The sequence below is a fragment of the Sphaerodactylus townsendi genome, linkage group LG06 (assembly GCF_021028975.2).
Source record: "Sphaerodactylus townsendi isolate TG3544 linkage group LG06, MPM_Stown_v2.3, whole genome shotgun sequence".
NCBI lineage: Eukaryota > Metazoa > Chordata > Lepidosauria > Squamata > Sphaerodactylidae > Sphaerodactylus > Sphaerodactylus townsendi.
In genome coordinates, this window is record NC_059430.1 from 130,116,725 (window position 1) to 130,134,330 (window position 17,606).

Sequence of the window (17,606 nt, forward strand, 5' to 3'; positions counted from 1 at the left end):
TCAGAGACTCCGTTTCCCAGCATTCATCGCGGTTACCAGTGCCTATGCAATCCTCCCGAGAAGCTCTAGGGGGAAAATGTACCAAAAACAAATAAATAACATTAAGTCCGCCTCTCGGAAATGACGTCTTTCGCCGAGACTGCTTCCGGCTCAAAAAAGCATCAATCCCCAACCTTACCCAGCATCCACTGCGCAAGACGCCCGCGCTCTTCTTTAACGGCTGACTGGCCAAAGGGGAGCACCACCGCCAAGAAAAACCACAACACCCAGAATCCTCTGCTCCTGAGCGCACGCGCATTGTCAATACCGTTTTTTTAAAAGAGAGAAAATTGGTTTTTCCGACATGGTGACTTCCGGGAGGGCCGGTTTTTGAAAACGGGGAAGAAAATAAGTGGATTTTATGCGCGGAGGGAAGGAAGTACCTTCGCATTGGGCCAGCTGGTAAACCAGAGGCAGGCTTTGGCCTAGCCGTTGTTATAGCAACGGAGAGATTAGGTGGGATGAGGAGCCTTGGGGAGCAAGTTGCCATGACGGCGGGGGGGGGGGAGGTTTGTGGTCTGTGCGGGAGTGTGGCGGAAGTTAATTTCAAACAATTTTTTAAATGCATAAATAGTTGACGTTTATCGTAGGGGGAGGAAACAGGCCAGCACACCTGCGGGAGGGGCCCGCAGCCGCCCAGGAGAGCGGCTTCTGCGTTAAAAACTGGTTGGTCTTTAAGGAGTCACCATGACTTGCTCCGTTTTGACCCCTCCTAAGAGCTGGAGGTAGCATTCCCAGGTCTCCCTTCCCCCATCGTATCGTTGCAACAGCCCTGTGAGGTAGGTGGAGCCGAGAGAGAACGATTGGCTCAAGGCACAAAAGGGATTTGAACCCAGTGTCAGGCTCTCGAACGTGGAAATAACAGAGACCGTAGGAAAGTCCTAAAGCAGTTTATTTATACAACGCGTAGAGCATAGGTGTCAAATTCGCGGTCCTGCAGATGTTATGGACTACAGTTCCCACAATCCCCTGCCAGCATGATGCTGGCAGGGGATTATGGGAACTGTAGTCCATAACATCTGGAGGGCCGCGAATTTGACACCTGTGGCGTAGAGTAACAGAGAAAGCTGAATCTAAGCTCTCCCGCTTAGATCCAGAGATTATATCCTTCAATCCCCCGCCCCCCATTTGATTCCCGCCAAATGTGTTTCACTAAGTGTATAACGTTTGCACTTCAGAGCTTCAAGAAACCTGGGAACGTTCGCACCTTCCCGCAGGAGGGCTGGCGCCAGGGAATTGCCAGGGAGGGGAGAGGGAAACAGGAAACATTTGCAATTCTTACACAGCAAGACGTCTGGGCATTGACAGGCTTGGTCCTGACACCCAGAACCTCCCCAACGCTCAAGGTTGATAATTCCAGGTTGGGACTTGTGCACAGAGCCTAGGGAGGAATGTGATGCTGTAGAAGCCACCCTCCCAAAGCTGCCAATTTCTCCAGGGGAATTGATCTGGAGGTCAGTTGTAATCCTAAAGGAAACTTCAGGCTCCACTCGGAGAATAGCAACCTGATCCACTCTCCACACCAGCTCTGCTGTCTGTCCGTTGTGGTTTTTATTGTCCTCCTTTCCTCTAAGAAGCCCAGGCAACAAACACTGTCCTTCTCCCTTTAAGTCTTCGCAGCAACCTAGTGAGGTCAAGAGAATGATTCACCCCAAAGCCACTCAGTAAGGCTGCATGGGGAAGGAATCCTGTCTTCCTAGTCCCACGCTAACCACTGCATCACACTACCCTGTCTTTAACCCAGAATATCTCTTATGGAACTCACTGCTGAGAGGCTGTAATGATGCTCCAGCATTGGAGTGTAAGAGTCTGTCAAGCAAGAAGAGGCCCACCGGTTAACAGGCAGGAAGCCTGCCACATGATGTTGTAGTCCAGTGATGGTGAACCTTTTTGAGACCAAGTGCCCAAATTGCAACCCAAAACCCACTTATTTATCACAAAGTGCCAACACGGCAATTTAACCTGAATACTGAGGTTTTAGTTTAGAAAAAACGGTTGGCTCCAAGGCATGCGTTACTCAGGAGTAAGCTTGGTGGTAGTCGGTGGCTTTGCTTTGAAGCAACTGTGCAACTCTTCCAACGGGTGAATCACGACCCTAGGAGGGTTTACCATCAACTGAGCTTACTCCCAGGTAAAGGATAGCGCTTTAGTTTGTTGCATTAAAATCAGTGAGGTTTAACAGCGCTTAACAGGGTTACCTACACTGCTTCCCCAAAACCAGGTCTTAGGTTTCATGCTAATAACTGAGCCCAGCGGCCCAGGTCAGCTTAGAGGTGGGGGGGGGGGAGGGGGTGACTCTGTGTGTGCCCACAAAGAGGGTTGTGAGTGCCACCTCTGGCACCCGTGCCATAGGTTCGCCACCACTGTTGTAGTCTGAGAATTGTGGAATGGGGACCTTGAGTGTCTGTACCTCTTGTGAGCTGTGAGGGTCACCAAATGCCAGTTTCTCAGCCCAACCTTACTTCCAGAGCTGTTGTGATGGGGCCGAAATGGAATCTATGTGTGCTGCATTAAACTGATAAAGAGTGAATTGTTTTGGCAATACCTATCTCCTTGAAAGCACGTACTGTAAACTCTTCAGTGCAGGCAACCTGTCCTTTGCTGTTTAAAGTGCCCTTGAGCGGGGGCTCTGTTACTTATAAGAGTAAGAGCTTTGCCAATTCAAAGAACACGCAAGCAGTTAAGTGATTCCGCATTCTTCAGGCAGAAAGAGAGGGTCCCCTTTTTTGAGCAAGGAGGCTCACTTGTGCAGATGGAATTATCTCTTTGGGGTAAGTTTCATTCTAAAGTGCAGAGCTGAGAACCCATCTGGTGAGTTAAAAGGTGAATGCTAGAATCTAAGGAGGGTTAAATGCACAGTATTAGCTACTGTGGAAGGTCCACTCGGGTATTCACTGAAACCTTGCTGTGTCTTCTCTGCCTCTTTTACTGCAAACAATTCCAGCTGCAAGGTACCAAACAAAGGTTGCTATGAGTGGGAAAATAAGTCTCAGAATGCTGGCATTTGGGAGGGGCTGTGGCTGAGTGGAAGAATCTCTACTTGGCATGTGGAAGGTCCCAGGTTCTACCCCAACCACTTCCAATTTAAAGGATGAGGCAGCAAGACCCTGGTGAGCCACTAGCAGTCTCCGCAGGCAGTGGTGGGATTCAAAAGATTTAGTAACAGGTTCCCATGGTGGTGGGATTCAAACTGTGGCGTAGCGCCAATGGGGCTGGGCGGGGGGCGCAGGTGGTCATTCCTGGGTGGGGCTGTGGCGGACGCAGCCACTGCGCTGGTCCTTGGGCGGGAAACAAATGCACGCAGGCGAAGGCTGCCGTGCACGCCGGTGCACCTCCTGCTAGACTGCTTCAAGTTCTGCGCACTACTGCTGAGAGAAGGGGCGTTACTAAGGCAAAAATCACGTGGCAAAATCACCAATTAGTAACCCCCTCTCGGCACACACCAATAATTAGTAACCTACTCTCGGGAACCTGTGAGAACCTGCTGGATCCCACCTCTGACCCTGATAGACCAAGGGTCTGAATCAGACAAGGCCAGTGTATGTGAGTTAGGAAGAGCCAGTCATTCCCCAAAGTAGCTTTACTTGGAAAGACATCTGAGCCTTGTTCTAACCACTATGTACGCTTCTTTCCTAGGCCCTGCTCTGGTCAACTAGATTCCATTTGGTGAACCGGTCGAGCGTTGGCAGCCATGGCCGGCAGCAGCGGCAGCAGCATGCGAGACCCTGGCCTCTCTCGCATGAGCATTGCCTCCCAATTCTTCAGTGGCGAGGAGGCTGCAGGGATAGATACCATGACAACCTCTGAGCGGGTAGGAGTCCCGGGAGCTCTGAACTAAAGATCTGGGGCTGATGAGCGTATCGGTGTGGGTGAAAACTTGCCCGGTGCTAGAGCTTTTGCCCATATCTGTTTGCATGTTAGGCTTACTGGAAAATGCCTGTTATATCTGACATTGCCTTTTTTTCTGTGACATCGGAACAGGTAGTGGATTTGCTCAATCAAGCTGCCTTAATTAGCAACGACTCTAAAATCACTCTCCTCAAGCAGGTGAGTGGTATTGCTGCCTCTGCACTGTATTTGTCGGATTTGAGCCCTGCCGTCTCCATTTCAGTTATCCTCTGCAACAGAGTGAAGGCCCATATCTGCTTAACTGGCCGTTGGCCAAAGTTGCCACGATCCCTTTCGCAGCTGCTGTGTTAATTGTGTTTTGCACTAACTTTGATGGCTGAAAGCAGAAGCCATAGTTTGCTGGGTGACGTAGTTTCTGGCTGCTGCCCGGGCCAAGAGGGACCAGCGTAGAGAGGGTGTTTTCCCTATTGGGAGGCCCAAAGCAGACCGGCCAGCGTTTCTTTGCGAGCCAAGTTCTGTTTCTTATGTCTGGTAGGCTGGCCAGAATCGATACAGCTGTGGTCTCAGGTAACAGGGTTAATCCATCCTGAGGGGAAGATTTATTGAGTCATTCGCAGCCAAAATATATTCTAGCTCAGCCATTCTCAACCAGGGTTCCGTGGTACCCTGGGGTGCCGTGAGCATGTCCCAAGGGTACCGTGGCAACCCCCTCATTTTTGTCCCAAGGGTACTTCCCTCATTTTTGTGGTGTCTCCCACCGGCGCCAGCAAGGACATGGAGCTGGCCCATGGGGCAGGGCCTGCCGCAAGGTCAGCAGCCACGCCCCCCAGTGCTTCCCTTCACCCTGGGGCAATGGAAGGGGAAGGTGGGGGGTGGCGGCAGGGGTACCGTGAGATATGAAGAGTGTTGGGAAACACTGTTCTAGCTTATATGTCGGAATAAAATATTGTTTGTCTTTATGATCTACAAGACTATGGTTCATCCTGACACCTGAATGCAGCTGTTTCAGAGCTCTGGGTATGCGGACTGGTGAAGATCGAAAGCTGGCATACTACATTGCAATTCAGAGAACAGCTAGATAGCCCGCTGATAAGTCAGTAATGTGCTTCTGGGTTTTGCTTCCACTTTTTTCTTTCTTTCCTTTCTTAGGTCCAGGAGTTGATAATAAACAAGGACCCCACATTACTGGACAACTTCCTAGACGTGAGTGTCGCTTGGTGGGCCCGTTCTAGTCATAACCTGATTGGCTTAGGTGTGAAAAATTACAAAACAGAAGACAGGATTCAGGACAACTGCTGGTCTGTTCGTTCTAGATCAGTGGTGGCGAACCTATGGCAGGGGTGCCAGAGGTGGCACTCAGAGCCCTCTCTGTGGGCACACGTGCAGAGAGTTTGTCATGTGATACTAGGGTAATTATTTCAGGGAGATTATTAGCATTAAACCTAAGACCTAGTTTTGGGGAAGCAGTGTAGGTAACCCTGTTAAGCGCTGTTAAACCCTACTGATTTTCATGGGAAGAACTAAAGGATGATCCTTTACCTGAGAGGAAGCTCGGTTGCTGGCAATGGGGCTTGCTTCTGAGTAAACTCTCCTAGGGTTGTGATTCACCCGTTCGAAGCGTTGCACAGTTGCTTCAAAGCAAAGCCACCGACTACCACCAGGCTTACTCCCGAGTAACGTGCACCTTGAAGCCAACTGTTTTTTCTAAACTAAAAGTATTCAGGTTAAATTGCCGTGTTGGCACTTTGCAATAAATAAGTGGGTTTTGGGTTGCAGTTTAGGCATTCAACCTCAAAAAGGTTCGCCATCACTGTTCTAGATTATGTTTCTTGTGGTCTGGTTGGGCCCAGATCAGAAACAAATGGGATTCCTCTGCCTCGTTGTGGCAGGCTTGGGAGCTCCCCGAGGGGCAGCTGGGCGTGACTTTCTCACTCTTCTGCGTTGCAGGAGATCATCACCTTCCAAGCAGACAAATCCGTTGAAGTGCGGAAGTTTGTGATTGGGTTCATTGAAGAAGCCTGGTAAGGTCAAGGTTCTCCTTTGCTGCTTTTGAGGTCTCAGTAATGACACACACGGTGGTCGCAAGGGTTGGACTTGGTAGCCGGTGGAGCTAGACTGGTTTCCAGGAGGGCAAAATAAGTGCTTTTCCTCTTGGTGTGCTGTAGGGGACAAACTGTGGGGAGGGGCTGTGTTGGAAGGGAACAGGTGAAGCATGAAAGAGCCATAGCATAGCCCTGTCAGCGAAGGTCAAGTAAAGAACTTAGAGCCGTGGTGGTGAACCTTTGGCACTCCAGATGTTATGGACTACAATTCCCATGGGGGGGGGGGGTGGGGGAGGGGGGGGGTGGGGGGGGGGGGGGGTGGGGGGGGGGGGGGGTGGGGGGGGGGGGGGGTGGGGGGGGGGGGGGGTGGGGGGGGGGGGGGGTGGGGGGGGGGGGGGGTGGGGGGGGGGGGGGGTGGGGGGGGGGGGGGGTGGGGGGGGGGGGGGGTGGGGGGGGGGGGGGGTGGGGGGGGGGGGGGGTGGGGGGGGGGGGGGGTGGGGGGGGGGGGGGGTGGGGGGGGGGGGGGGTGGGGGGGGGGGGGGGTGGGGGGGGGGGGGGGTGGGGGGGGGGGGGGGTGGGGGGGGGGGGGGGTGGGGGGGGGGGGGGGTGGGGGGGGGGGGGGGTGGGGGGGGGGGGGGGTGGGGGGGGGGGGGGGTGGGGGGGGGGGGGGGTGGGGGGGGGGGGGGGTGGGGGGGGGGGGGGGTGGGGGGGGGGGGGGGTGGGGGGGGGGGGGGGTGGGGGGGGGGGGGGGTGGGGGGGGGGGGGGGTGGGGGGGGGGGGGGGTGGGGGGGGGGGGGGGTGGGGGGGGGGGGGGGTGGGGGGGGGGGGGGGTGGGGGGGGGGGGGGGTGGGGGGGGGGGGGGGTGGGGGGGGGGGGGGGTGGGGGGGGGGGGGGGTGGGGGGGGGGGGGGGTGGGGGGGGGGGGGGGTGGGGGGGGGGGGGGGTGGGGGGGGGGGGGGGTGGGGGGGGGGGGGGGTGGGGGGGGGGGGGGGTGGGGGGGGGGGGGGGTGGGGGGGGGGGGGGGTGGGGGGGGGGGGGGGTGGGGGGGGGGGGGGGTGGGGGGGGGGGGGGGTGGGGGGGGGGGGGGGTGGGGGGGGGGGGGGGTGGGGGGGGGGGGGGGTGGGGGGGGGGGGGGGTGGGGGGGGGGGGGGGTGGGGGGGGGGGGGGGTGGGGGGGGGGGGGGGTGGGGGGGGGGGGGGGTGGGGGGGGGGGGGGGTGGGGGGGGGGGGGGGTGGGGGGGGGGGGGGGTGGGGGGGGGGGGGGGTGGGGGGGGGGGGGGGTGGGGGGGGGGGGGGGTGGGGGGGGGGGGGGGTGGGGGGGGGGGGGGGTGGGGGGGGGGGGGGGTGGGGGGGGGGGGGGGTGGGGGGGGGGGGGGGTGGGGGGGGGGGGGGGTGGGGGGGGGGGGGGGTGGGGGGGGGGGGGGGTGGGGGGGGGGGGGGGTGGGGGGGGGGGGGGGTGGGGGGGGGGGGGGGTGGGGGGGGGGGGGGGTGGGGGGGGGGGGGGGTGGGGGGGGGGGGGGGTGGGGGGGGGGGGGGGTGGGGGGGGGGGGGGGTGGGGGGGGGGGGGGGTGGGGGGGGGGGGGGGTGGGGGGGGGGGGGGGTGGGGGGGGGGGGGGGTGGGGGGGGGGGGGGGTGGGGGGGGGGGGGGGTGGGGGGGGGGGGGGGTGGGGGGGGGGGGGGGTGGGGGGGGGGGGGGGTGGGGGGGGGGGGGGGTGGGGGGGGGGGGGGGTGGGGGGGGGGGGGGGTGGGGGGGGGGGGGGGTGGGGGGGGGGGGGGGTGGGGGGGGGGGGGGGTGGGGGGGGGGGGGGGTGGGGGGGGGGGGGGGTGGGGGGGGGGGGGGGTGGGGGGGGGGGGGGGTGGGGGGGGGGGGGGGTGGGGGGGGGGGGGGGTGGGGGGGGGGGGGGGTGGGGGGGGGGGGGGGTGGGGGGGGGGGGGGGTGGGGGGGGGGGGGGGTGGGGGGGGGGGGGGGTGGGGGGGGGGGGGGGTGGGGGGGGGGGGGGGTGGGGGGGGGGGGGGGTGGGGGGGGGGGGGGGTGGGGGGGGGGGGGGGTGGGGGGGGGGGGGGGTGGGGGGGGGGGGGGGTGGGGGGGGGGGGGGGTGGGGGGGGGGGGGGGTGGGGGGGGGGGGGGGTGGGGGGGGGGGGGGGTGGGGGGGGGGGGGGGTGGGGGGGGGGGGGGGTGGGGGGGGGGGGGGGTGGGGGGGGGGGGGGGTGGGGGGGGGGGGGGGTGGGGGGGGGGGGGGGTGGGGGGGGGGGGGGGTGGGGGGGGGGGGGGGTGGGGGGGGGGGGGGGTGGGGGGGGGGGGGGGTGGGGGGGGGGGGGGGTGGGGGGGGGGGGGGGTGGGGGGGGGGGGGGGTGGGGGGGGGGGGGGGTGGGGGGGGGGGGGGGTGGGGGGGGGGGGGGGTGGGGGGGGGGGGGGGTGGGGGGGGGGGGGGGTGGGGGGGGGGGGGGGTGGGGGGGGGGGGGGGTGGGGGGGGGGGGGGGTGGGGGGGGGGGGGGGTGGGGGGGGGGGGGGGTGGGGGGGGGGGGGGGTGGGGGGGGGGGGGGGTGGGGGGGGGGGGGGGTGGGGGGGGGGGGGGGTGGGGGGGGGGGGGGGTGGGGGGGGGGGGGGGTGGGGGGGGGGGGGGGTGGGGGGGGGGGGGGGTGGGGGGGGGGGGGGGTGGGGGGGGGGGGGGGTGGGGGGGGGGGGGGGTGGGGGGGGGGGGGGGTGGGGGGGGGGGGGGGTGGGGGGGGGGGGGGGTGGGGGGGGGGGGGGGTGGGGGGGGGGGGGGGTGGGGGGGGGGGGGGGTGGGGGGGGGGGGGGGTGGGGGGGGGGGGGGGTGGGGGGGGGGGGGGGTGGGGGGGGGGGGGGGTGGGGGGGGGGGGGGGTGGGGGGGGGGGGGGGTGGGGGGGGGGGGGGGTGGGGGGGGGGGGGGGTGGGGGGGGGGGGGGGTGGGGGGGGGGGGGGGTGGGGGGGGGGGGGGGTGGGGGGGGGGGGGGGTGGGGGGGGGGGGGGGTGGGGGGGGGGGGGGGTGGGGGGGGGGGGGGGTGGGGGGGGGGGGGGGTGGGGGGGGGGGGGGGTGGGGGGGGGGGGGGGTGGGGGGGGGGGGGGGTGGGGGGGGGGGGGGGTGGGGGGGGGGGGGGGTGGGGGGGGGGGGGGGTGGGGGGGGGGGGGGGTGGGGGGGGGGGGGGGTGGGGGGGGGGGGGGGTGGGGGGGGGGGGGGGTGGGGGGGGGGGGGGGTGGGGGGGGGGGGGGGTGGGGGGGGGGGGGGGTGGGGGGGGGGGGGGGTGGGGGGGGGGGGGGGTGGGGGGGGGGGGGGGTGGGGGGGGGGGGGGGTGGGGGGGGGGGGGGGTGGGGGGGGGGGGGGGTGGGGGGGGGGGGGGGTGGGGGGGGGGGGGGGTGGGGGGGGGGGGGGGTGGGGGGGGGGGGGGGTGGGGGGGGGGGGGGGTGGGGGGGGGGGGGGGTGGGGGGGGGGGGGGGTGGGGGGGGGGGGGGGTGGGGGGGGGGGGGGGTGGGGGGGGGGGGGGGTGGGGGGGGGGGGGGGTGGGGGGGGGGGGGGGTGGGGGGGGGGGGGGGTGGGGGGGGGGGGGGGTGGGGGGGGGGGGGGGTGGGGGGGGGGGGGGGTGGGGGGGGGGGGGGGTGGGGGGGGGGGGGGGTGGGGGGGGGGGGGGGTGGGGGGGGGGGGGGGTGGGGGGGGGGGGGGGTGGGGGGGGGGGGGGGTGGGGGGGGGGGGGGGTGGGGGGGGGGGGGGGTGGGGGGGGGGGGGGGTGGGGGGGGGGGGGGGTGGGGGGGGGGGGGGGTGGGGGGGGGGGGGGGTGGGGGGGGGGGGGGGTGGGGGGGGGGGGGGGTGGGGGGGGGGGGGGGTGGGGGGGGGGGGGGGTGGGGGGGGGGGGGGGTGGGGGGGGGGGGGGGTGGGGGGGGGGGGGGGTGGGGGGGGGGGGGGGTGGGGGGGGGGGGGGGTGGGGGGGGGGGGGGGTGGGGGGGGGGGGGGGTGGGGGGGGGGGGGGGTGGGGGGGGGGGGGGGTGGGGGGGGGGGGGGGTGGGGGGGGGGGGGGGTGGGGGGGGGGGGGGGTGGGGGGGGGGGGGGGTGGGGGGGGGGGGGGGTGGGGGGGGGGGGGGGTGGGGGGGGGGGGGGGTGGGGGGGGGGGGGGGTGGGGGGGGGGGGGGGTGGGGGGGGGGGGGGGTGGGGGGGGGGGGGGGTGGGGGGGGGGGGGGGTGGGGGGGGGGGGGGGTGGGGGGGGGGGGGGGTGGGGGGGGGGGGGGGTGGGGGGGGGGGGGGGTGGGGGGGGGGGGGGGTGGGGGGGGGGGGGGGTGGGGGGGGGGGGGGGTGGGGGGGGGGGGGGGTGGGGGGGGGGGGGGGTGGGGGGGGGGGGGGGTGGGGGGGGGGGGGGGTGGGGGGGGGGGGGGGTGGGGGGGGGGGGGGGTGGGGGGGGGGGGGGGTGGGGGGGGGGGGGGGTGGGGGGGGGGGGGGGTGGGGGGGGGGGGGGGTGGGGGGGGGGGGGGGTGGGGGGGGGGGGGGGTGGGGGGGGGGGGGGGTGGGGGGGGGGGGGGGTGGGGGGGGGGGGGGGTGGGGGGGGGGGGGGGTGGGGGGGGGGGGGGGTGGGGGGGGGGGGGGGTGGGGGGGGGGGGGGGTGGGGGGGGGGGGGGGTGGGGGGGGGGGGGGGTGGGGGGGGGGGGGGGTGGGGGGGGGGGGGGGTGGGGGGGGGGGGGGGTGGGGGGGGGGGGGGGTGGGGGGGGGGGGGGGTGGGGGGGGGGGGGGGTGGGGGGGGGGGGGGGTGGGGGGGGGGGGGGGTGGGGGGGGGGGGGGGTGGGGGGGGGGGGGGGTGGGGGGGGGGGGGGGTGGGGGGGGGGGGGGGTGGGGGGGGGGGGGGGTGGGGGGGGGGGGGGGTGGGGGGGGGGGGGGGTGGGGGGGGGGGGGGGTGGGGGGGGGGGGGGGTGGGGGGGGGGGGGGGTGGGGGGGGGGGGGGGTGGGGGGGGGGGGGGGTGGGGGGGGGGGGGGGTGGGGGGGGGGGGGGGTGGGGGGGGGGGGGGGTGGGGGGGGGGGGGGGTGGGGGGGGGGGGGGGTGGGGGGGGGGGGGGGTGGGGGGGGGGGGGGGTGGGGGGGGGGGGGGGTGGGGGGGGGGGGGGGTGGGGGGGGGGGGGGGTGGGGGGGGGGGGGGGTGGGGGGGGGGGGGGGTGGGGGGGGGGGGGGGTGGGGGGGGGGGGGGGTGGGGGGGGGGGGGGGTGGGGGGGGGGGGGGGTGGGGGGGGGGGGGGGTGGGGGGGGGGGGGGGTGGGGGGGGGGGGGGGTGGGGGGGGGGGGGGGTGGGGGGGGGGGGGGGTGGGGGGGGGGGGGGGTGGGGGGGGGGGGGGGTGGGGGGGGGGGGGGGTGGGGGGGGGGGGGGGTGGGGGGGGGGGGGGGTGGGGGGGGGGGGGGGTGGGGGGGGGGGGGGGTGGGGGGGGGGGGGGGTGGGGGGGGGGGGGGGTGGGGGGGGGGGGGGGTGGGGGGGGGGGGGGGTGGGGGGGGGGGGGGGTGGGGGGGGGGGGGGGTGGGGGGGGGGGGGGGTGGGGGGGGGGGGGGGTGGGGGGGGGGGGGGGTGGGGGGGGGGGGGGGTGGGGGGGGGGGGGGGTGGGGGGGGGGGGGGGTGGGGGGGGGGGGGGGTGGGGGGGGGGGGGGGTGGGGGGGGGGGGGGGTGGGGGGGGGGGGGGGTGGGGGGGGGGGGGGGTGGGGGGGGGGGGGGGTGGGGGGGGGGGGGGGTGGGGGGGGGGGGGGGTGGGGGGGGGGGGGGGTGGGGGGGGGGGGGGGTGGGGGGGGGGGGGGGTGGGGGGGGGGGGGGGTGGGGGGGGGGGGGGGTGGGGGGGGGGGGGGGTGGGGGGGGGGGGGGGTGGGGGGGGGGGGGGGTGGGGGGGGGGGGGGGTGGGGGGGGGGGGGGGTGGGGGGGGGGGGGGGTGGGGGGGGGGGGGGGTGGGGGGGGGGGGGGGTGGGGGGGGGGGGGGGTGGGGGGGGGGGGGGGTGGGGGGGGGGGGGGGTGGGGGGGGGGGGGGGTGGGGGGGGGGGGGGGTGGGGGGGGGGGGGGGTGGGGGGGGGGGGGGGTGGGGGGGGGGGGGGGTGGGGGGGGGGGGGGGTGGGGGGGGGGGGGGGTGGGGGGGGGGGGGGGTGGGGGGGGGGGGGGGTGGGGGGGGGGGGGGGTGGGGGGGGGGGGGGGTGGGGGGGGGGGGGGGTGGGGGGGGGGGGGGGTGGGGGGGGGGGGGGGTGGGGGGGGGGGGGGGTGGGGGGGGGGGGGGGTGGGGGGGGGGGGGGGTGGGGGGGGGGGGGGGTGGGGGGGGGGGGGGGTGGGGGGGGGGGGGGGTGGGGGGGGGGGGGGGTGGGGGGGGGGGGGGGTGGGGGGGGGGGGGGGTGGGGGGGGGGGGGGGTGGGGGGGGGGGGGGGTGGGGGGGGGGGGGGGTGGGGGGGGGGGGGGGTGGGGGGGGGGGGGGGTGGGGGGGGGGGGGGGTGGGGGGGGGGGGGGGTGGGGGGGGGGGGGGGTGGGGGGGGGGGGGGGTGGGGGGGGGGGGGGGTGGGGGGGGGGGGGGGTGGGGGGGGGGGGGGGTGGGGGGGGGGGGGGGTGGGGGGGGGGGGGGGTGGGGGGGGGGGGGGGTGGGGGGGGGGGGGGGTGGGGGGGGGGGGGGGTGGGGGGGGGGGGGGGTGGGGGGGGGGGGGGGTGGGGGGGGGGGGGGGTGGGGGGGGGGGGGGGTGGGGGGGGGGGGGGGTGGGGGGGGGGGGGGGTGGGGGGGGGGGGGGGTGGGGGGGGGGGGGGGTGGGGGGGGGGGGGGGTGGGGGGGGGGGGGGGTGGGGGGGGGGGGGGGTGGGGGGGGGGGGGGGTGGGGGGGGGGGGGGGTGGGGGGGGGGGGGGGTGGGGGGGGGGGGGGGTGGGGGGGGGGGGGGGTGGGGGGGGGGGGGGGTGGGGGGGGGGGGGGGTGGGGGGGGGGGGGGGTGGGGGGGGGGGGGGGTGGGGGGGGGGGGGGGTGGGGGGGGGGGGGGGTGGGGGGGGGGGGGGGTGGGGGGGGGGGGGGGTGGGGGGGGGGGGGGGTGGGGGGGGGGGGGGGTGGGGGGGGGGGGGGGTGGGGGGGGGGGGGGGTGGGGGGGGGGGGGGGTGGGGGGGGGGGGGGGTGGGGGGGGGGGGGGGTGGGGGGGGGGGGGGGTGGGGGGGGGGGGGGGTGGGGGGGGGGGGGGGTGGGGGGGGGGGGGGGTGGGGGGGGGGGGGGGTGGGGGGGGGGGGGGGTGGGGGGGGGGGGGGGTGGGGGGGGGGGGGGGTGGGGGGGGGGGGGGGTGGGGGGGGGGGGGGGTGGGGGGGGGGGGGGGTGGGGGGGGGGGGGGGTGGGGGGGGGGGGGGGTGGGGGGGGGGGGGGGTGGGGGGGGGGGGGGGTGGGGGGGGGGGGGGGTGGGGGGGGGGGGGGGTGGGGGGGGGGGGGGGTGGGGGGGGGGGGGGGTGGGGGGGGGGGGGGGTGGGGGGGGGGGGGGGTGGGGGGGGGGGGGGGTGGGGGGGGGGGGGGGTGGGGGGGGGGGGGGGTGGGGGGGGGGGGGGGTGGGGGGGGGGGGGGGTGGGGGGGGGGGGGGGTGGGGGGGGGGGGGGGTGGGGGGGGGGGGGGGTGGGGGGGGGGGGGGGTGGGGGGGGGGGGGGGTGGGGGGGGGGGGGGGTGGGGGGGGGGGGGGGTGGGGGGGGGGGGGGGTGGGGGGGGGGGGGGGTGGGGGGGGGGGGGGGTGGGGGGGGGGGGGGGTGGGGGGGGGGGGGGGTGGGGGGGGGGGGGGGTGGGGGGGGGGGGGGGTGGGGGGGGGGGGGGGTGGGGGGGGGGGGGGGTGGGGGGGGGGGGGGGTGGGGGGGGGGGGGGGTGGGGGGGGGGGGGGGTGGGGGGGGGGGGGGGTGGGGGGGGGGGGGGGTGGGGGGGGGGGGGGGTGGGGGGGGGGGGGGGTGGGGGGGGGGGGGGGTGGGGGGGGGGGGGGGTGGGGGGGGGGGGGGGTGGGGGGGGGGGGGGGTGGGGGGGGGGGGGGGTGGGGGGGGGGGGGGGTGGGGGGGGGGGGGGGTGGGGGGGGGGGGGGGTGGGGGGGGGGGGGGGTGGGGGGGGGGGGGGGTGGGGGGGGGGGGGGGTGGGGGGGGGGGGGGGTGGGGGGGGGGGGGGGTGGGGGGGGGGGGGGGTGGGGGGGGGGGGGGGTGGGGGGGGGGGGGGGTGGGGGGGGGGGGGGGTGGGGGGGGGGGGGGGTGGGGGGGGGGGGGGGTGGGGGGGGGGGGGGGTGGGGGGGGGGGGGGGTGGGGGGGGGGGGGGGTGGGGGGGGGGGGGGGTGGGGGGGGGGGGGGGTGGGGGGGGGGGGGGGTGGGGGGGGGGGGGGGTGGGGGGGGGGGGGGGTGGGGGGGGGGGGGGGTGGGGGGGGGGGGGGGTGGGGGGGGGGGGGGGTGGGGGGGGGGGGGGGTGGGGGGGGGGGGGGGTGGGGGGGGGGGGGGGTGGGGGGGGGGGGGGGTGGGGGGGGGGGGGGGTGGGGGGGGGGGGGGGTGGGGGGGGGGGGGGGTGGGGGGGGGGGGGGGTGGGGGGGGGGGGGGGTGGGGGGGGGGGGGGGTGGGGGGGGGGGGGGGTGGGGGGGGGGGGGGGTGGGGGGGGGGGGGGGTGGGGGGGGGGGGGGGTGGGGGGGGGGGGGGGTGGGGGGGGGGGGGGGTGGGGGGGGGGGGGGGTGGGGGGGGGGGGGGGTGGGGGGGGGGGGGGGTGGGGGGGGGGGGGGGTGGGGGGGGGGGGGGGTGGGGGGGGGGGGGGGTGGGGGGGGGGGGGGGTGGGGGGGGGGGGGGGTGGGGGGGGGGGGGGGTGGGGGGGGGGGGGGGTGGGGGGGGGGGGGGGTGGGGGGGGGGGGGGGTGGGGGGGGGGGGGGGTGGGGGGGGGGGGGGGTGGGGGGGGGGGGGGGTGGGGGGGGGGGGGGGTGGGGGGGGGGGGGGGTGGGGGGGGGGGGGGGTGGGGGGGGGGGGGGGTGGGGGGGGGGGGGGGTGGGGGGGGGGGGGGGTGGGGGGGGGGGGGGGTGGGGGGGGGGGGGGGTGGGGGGGGGGGGGGGTGGGGGGGGGGGGGGGTGGGGGGGGGGGGGGGTGGGGGGGGGGGGGGGTGGGGGGGGGGGGGGGTGGGGGGGGGGGGGGGTGGGGGGGGGGGGGGGTGGGGGGGGGGGGGGGTGGGGGGGGGGGGGGGTGGGGGGGGGGGGGGGTGGGGGGGGGGGGGGGTGGGGGGGGGGGGGGGTGGGGGGGGGGGGGGGTGGGGGGGGGGGGGGGTGGGGGGGGGGGGGGGTGGGGGGGGGGGGGGGTGGGGGGGGGGGGGGGTGGGGGGGGGGGGGGGTGGGGGGGGGGGGGGGTGGGGGGGGGGGGGGGTGGGGGGGGGGGGGGGTGGGGGGGGGGGGGGGTGGGGGGGGGGGGGGGTGGGGGGGGGGGGGGGTGGGGGGGGGGGGGGGTGGGGGGGGGGGGGGGTGGGGGGGGGGGGGGGTGGGGGGGGGGGGGGGTGGGGGGGGGGGGGGGTGGGGGGGGGGGGGGGTGGGGGGGGGGGGGGGTGGGGGGGGGGGGGGGTGGGGGGGGGGGGGGGTGGGGGGGGGGGGGGGTGGGGGGGGGGGGGGGTGGGGGGGGGGGGGGGTGGGGGGGGGGGGGGGTGGGGGGGGGGGGGGGTGGGGGGGGGGGGGGGTGGGGGGGGGGGGGGGTGGGGGGGGGGGGGGGTGGGGGGGGGGGGGGGTGGGGGGGGGGGGGGGTGGGGGGGGGGGGGGGTGGGGGGGGGGGGGGGTGGGGGGGGGGGGGGGTGGGGGGGGGGGGGGGTGGGGGGGGGGGGGGGTGGGGGGGGGGGGGGGTGGGGGGGGGGGGGGGTGGGGGGGGGGGGGGGTGGGGGGGGGGGGGGGTGGGGGGGGGGGGGGGTGGGGGGGGGGGGGGGTGGGGGGGGGGGGGGGTGGGGGGGGGGGGGGGTGGGGGGGGGGGGGGGTGGGGGGGGGGGGGGGTGGGGGGGGGGGGGGGTGGGGGGGGGGGGGGGTGGGGGGGGGGGGGGGTGGGGGGGGGGGGGGGTGGGGGGGGGGGGGGGTGGGGGGGGGGGGGGGTGGGGGGGGGGGGGGGTGGGGGGGGGGGGGGGTGGGGGGGGGGGGGGGTGGGGGGGGGGGGGGGTGGGGGGGGGGGGGGGTGGGGGGGGGGGGGGGTGGGGGGGGGGGGGGGTGGGGGGGGGGGGGGGTGGGGGGGGGGGGGGGTGGGGGGGGGGGGGGGTGGGGGGGGGGGGGGGTGGGGGGGGGGGGGGGTGGGGGGGGGGGGGGGTGGGGGGGGGGGGGGGTGGGGGGGGGGGGGGGTGGGGGGGGGGGGGGGTGGGGGGGGGGGGGGGTGGGGGGGGGGGGGGGTGGGGGGGGGGGGGGGTGGGGGGGGGGGGGGGTGGGGGGGGGGGGGGGTGGGGGGGGGGGGGGGTGGGGGGGGGGGGGGGTGGGGGGGGGGGGGGGTGGGGGGGGGGGGGGGTGGGGGGGGGGGGGGGTGGGGGGGGGGGGGGGTGGGGGGGGGGGGGGGTGGGGGGGGGGGGGGGTGGGGGGGGGGGGGGGTGGGGGGGGGGGGGGGTGGGGGGGGGGGGGGGTGGGGGGGGGGGGGGGTGGGGGGGGGGGGGGGTGGGGGGGGGGGGGGGTGGGGGGGGGGGGGGGTGGGGGGGGGGGGGGGTGGGGGGGGGGGGGGGTGGGGGGGGGGGGGGGTGGGGGGGGGGGGGGGTGGGGGGGGGGGGGGGTGGGGGGGGGGGGGGGTGGGGGGGGGGGGGGGTGGGGGGGGGGGGGGGTGGGGGGGGGGGGGGGTGGGGGGGGGGGGGGGTGGGGGGGGGGGGGGGTGGGGGGGGGGGGGGGTGGGGGGGGGGGGGGGTGGGGGGGGGGGGGGGTGGGGGGGGGGGGGGGTGGGGGGGGGGGGGGGTGGGGGGGGGGGGGGGTGGGGGGGGGGGGGGGTGGGGGGGGGGGGGGGTGGGGGGGGGGGGGGGTGGGGGGGGGGGGGGGTGGGGGGGGGGGGGGGTGGGGGGGGGGGGGGGTGGGGGGGGGGGGGGGTGGGGGGGGGGGGGGGTGGGGGGGGGGGGGGGTGGGGGGGGGGGGGGGTGGGGGGGGGGGGGGGTGGGGGGGGGGGGGGGTGGGGGGGGGGGGGGGTGGGGGGGGGGGGGGGTGGGGGGGGGGGGGGGTGGGGGGGGGGGGGGGTGGGGGGGGGGGGGGGTGGGGGGGGGGGGGGGTGGGGGGGGGGGGGGGTGGGGGGGGGGGGGGGTGGGGGGGGGGGGGGGTGGGGGGGGGGGGGGGTGGGGGGGGGGGGGGGTGGGGGGGGGGGGGGGTGGGGGGGGGGGGGGGTGGGGGGGGGGGGGGGTGGGGGGGGGGGGGGGTGGGGGGGGGGGGGGGTGGGGGGGGGGGGGGGTGGGGGGGGGGGGGGGTGGGGGGGGGGGGGGGTGGGGGGGGGGGGGGGTGGGGGGGGGGGGGGGTGGGGGGGGGGGGGGGTGGGGGGGGGGGGGGGTGGGGGGGGGGGGGGGTGGGGGGGGGGGGGGGTGGGGGGGGGGGGGGGTGGGGGGGGGGGGGGGTGGGGGGGGGGGGGGGTGGGGGGGGGGGGGGGTGGGGGGGGGGGGGGGTGGGGGGGGGGGGGGGTGGGGGGGGGGGGGGGTGGGGGGGGGGGGGGGTGGGGGGGGGGGGGGGTGGGGGGGGGGGGGGGTGGGGGGGGGGGGGGGTGGGGGGGGGGGGGGGTGGGGGGGGGGGG

General features: G+C 78.4%; 1 protein-coding gene across 1 annotated transcript in view; it reads left to right on the forward strand.

The window, feature by feature from the left end:
* The first annotated feature begins 307 nt into the window (after positions 1 to 307).
* SYMPK (symplekin scaffold protein) overlaps positions 308 to 17,606 on the forward strand; it is a 43,978-nt gene continuing 26,679 nt past the window's right edge. The window contains exons 1-6 of the mRNA XM_048501741.1: positions 308 to 441; positions 3,676 to 3,850; positions 4,021 to 4,086; positions 5,038 to 5,091; positions 5,836 to 5,909; positions 6,054 to 6,093. Of these exons, the coding sequence (XP_048357698.1) occupies positions 3,731 to 3,850; positions 4,021 to 4,086; positions 5,038 to 5,091; positions 5,836 to 5,909; positions 6,054 to 6,093 (354 nt within the window). The 5' untranslated portion in view covers positions 308 to 441; positions 3,676 to 3,730. The remainder of the gene's footprint in view (positions 442 to 3,675; positions 3,851 to 4,020; positions 4,087 to 5,037; positions 5,092 to 5,835; positions 5,910 to 6,053; positions 6,094 to 17,606) is intronic.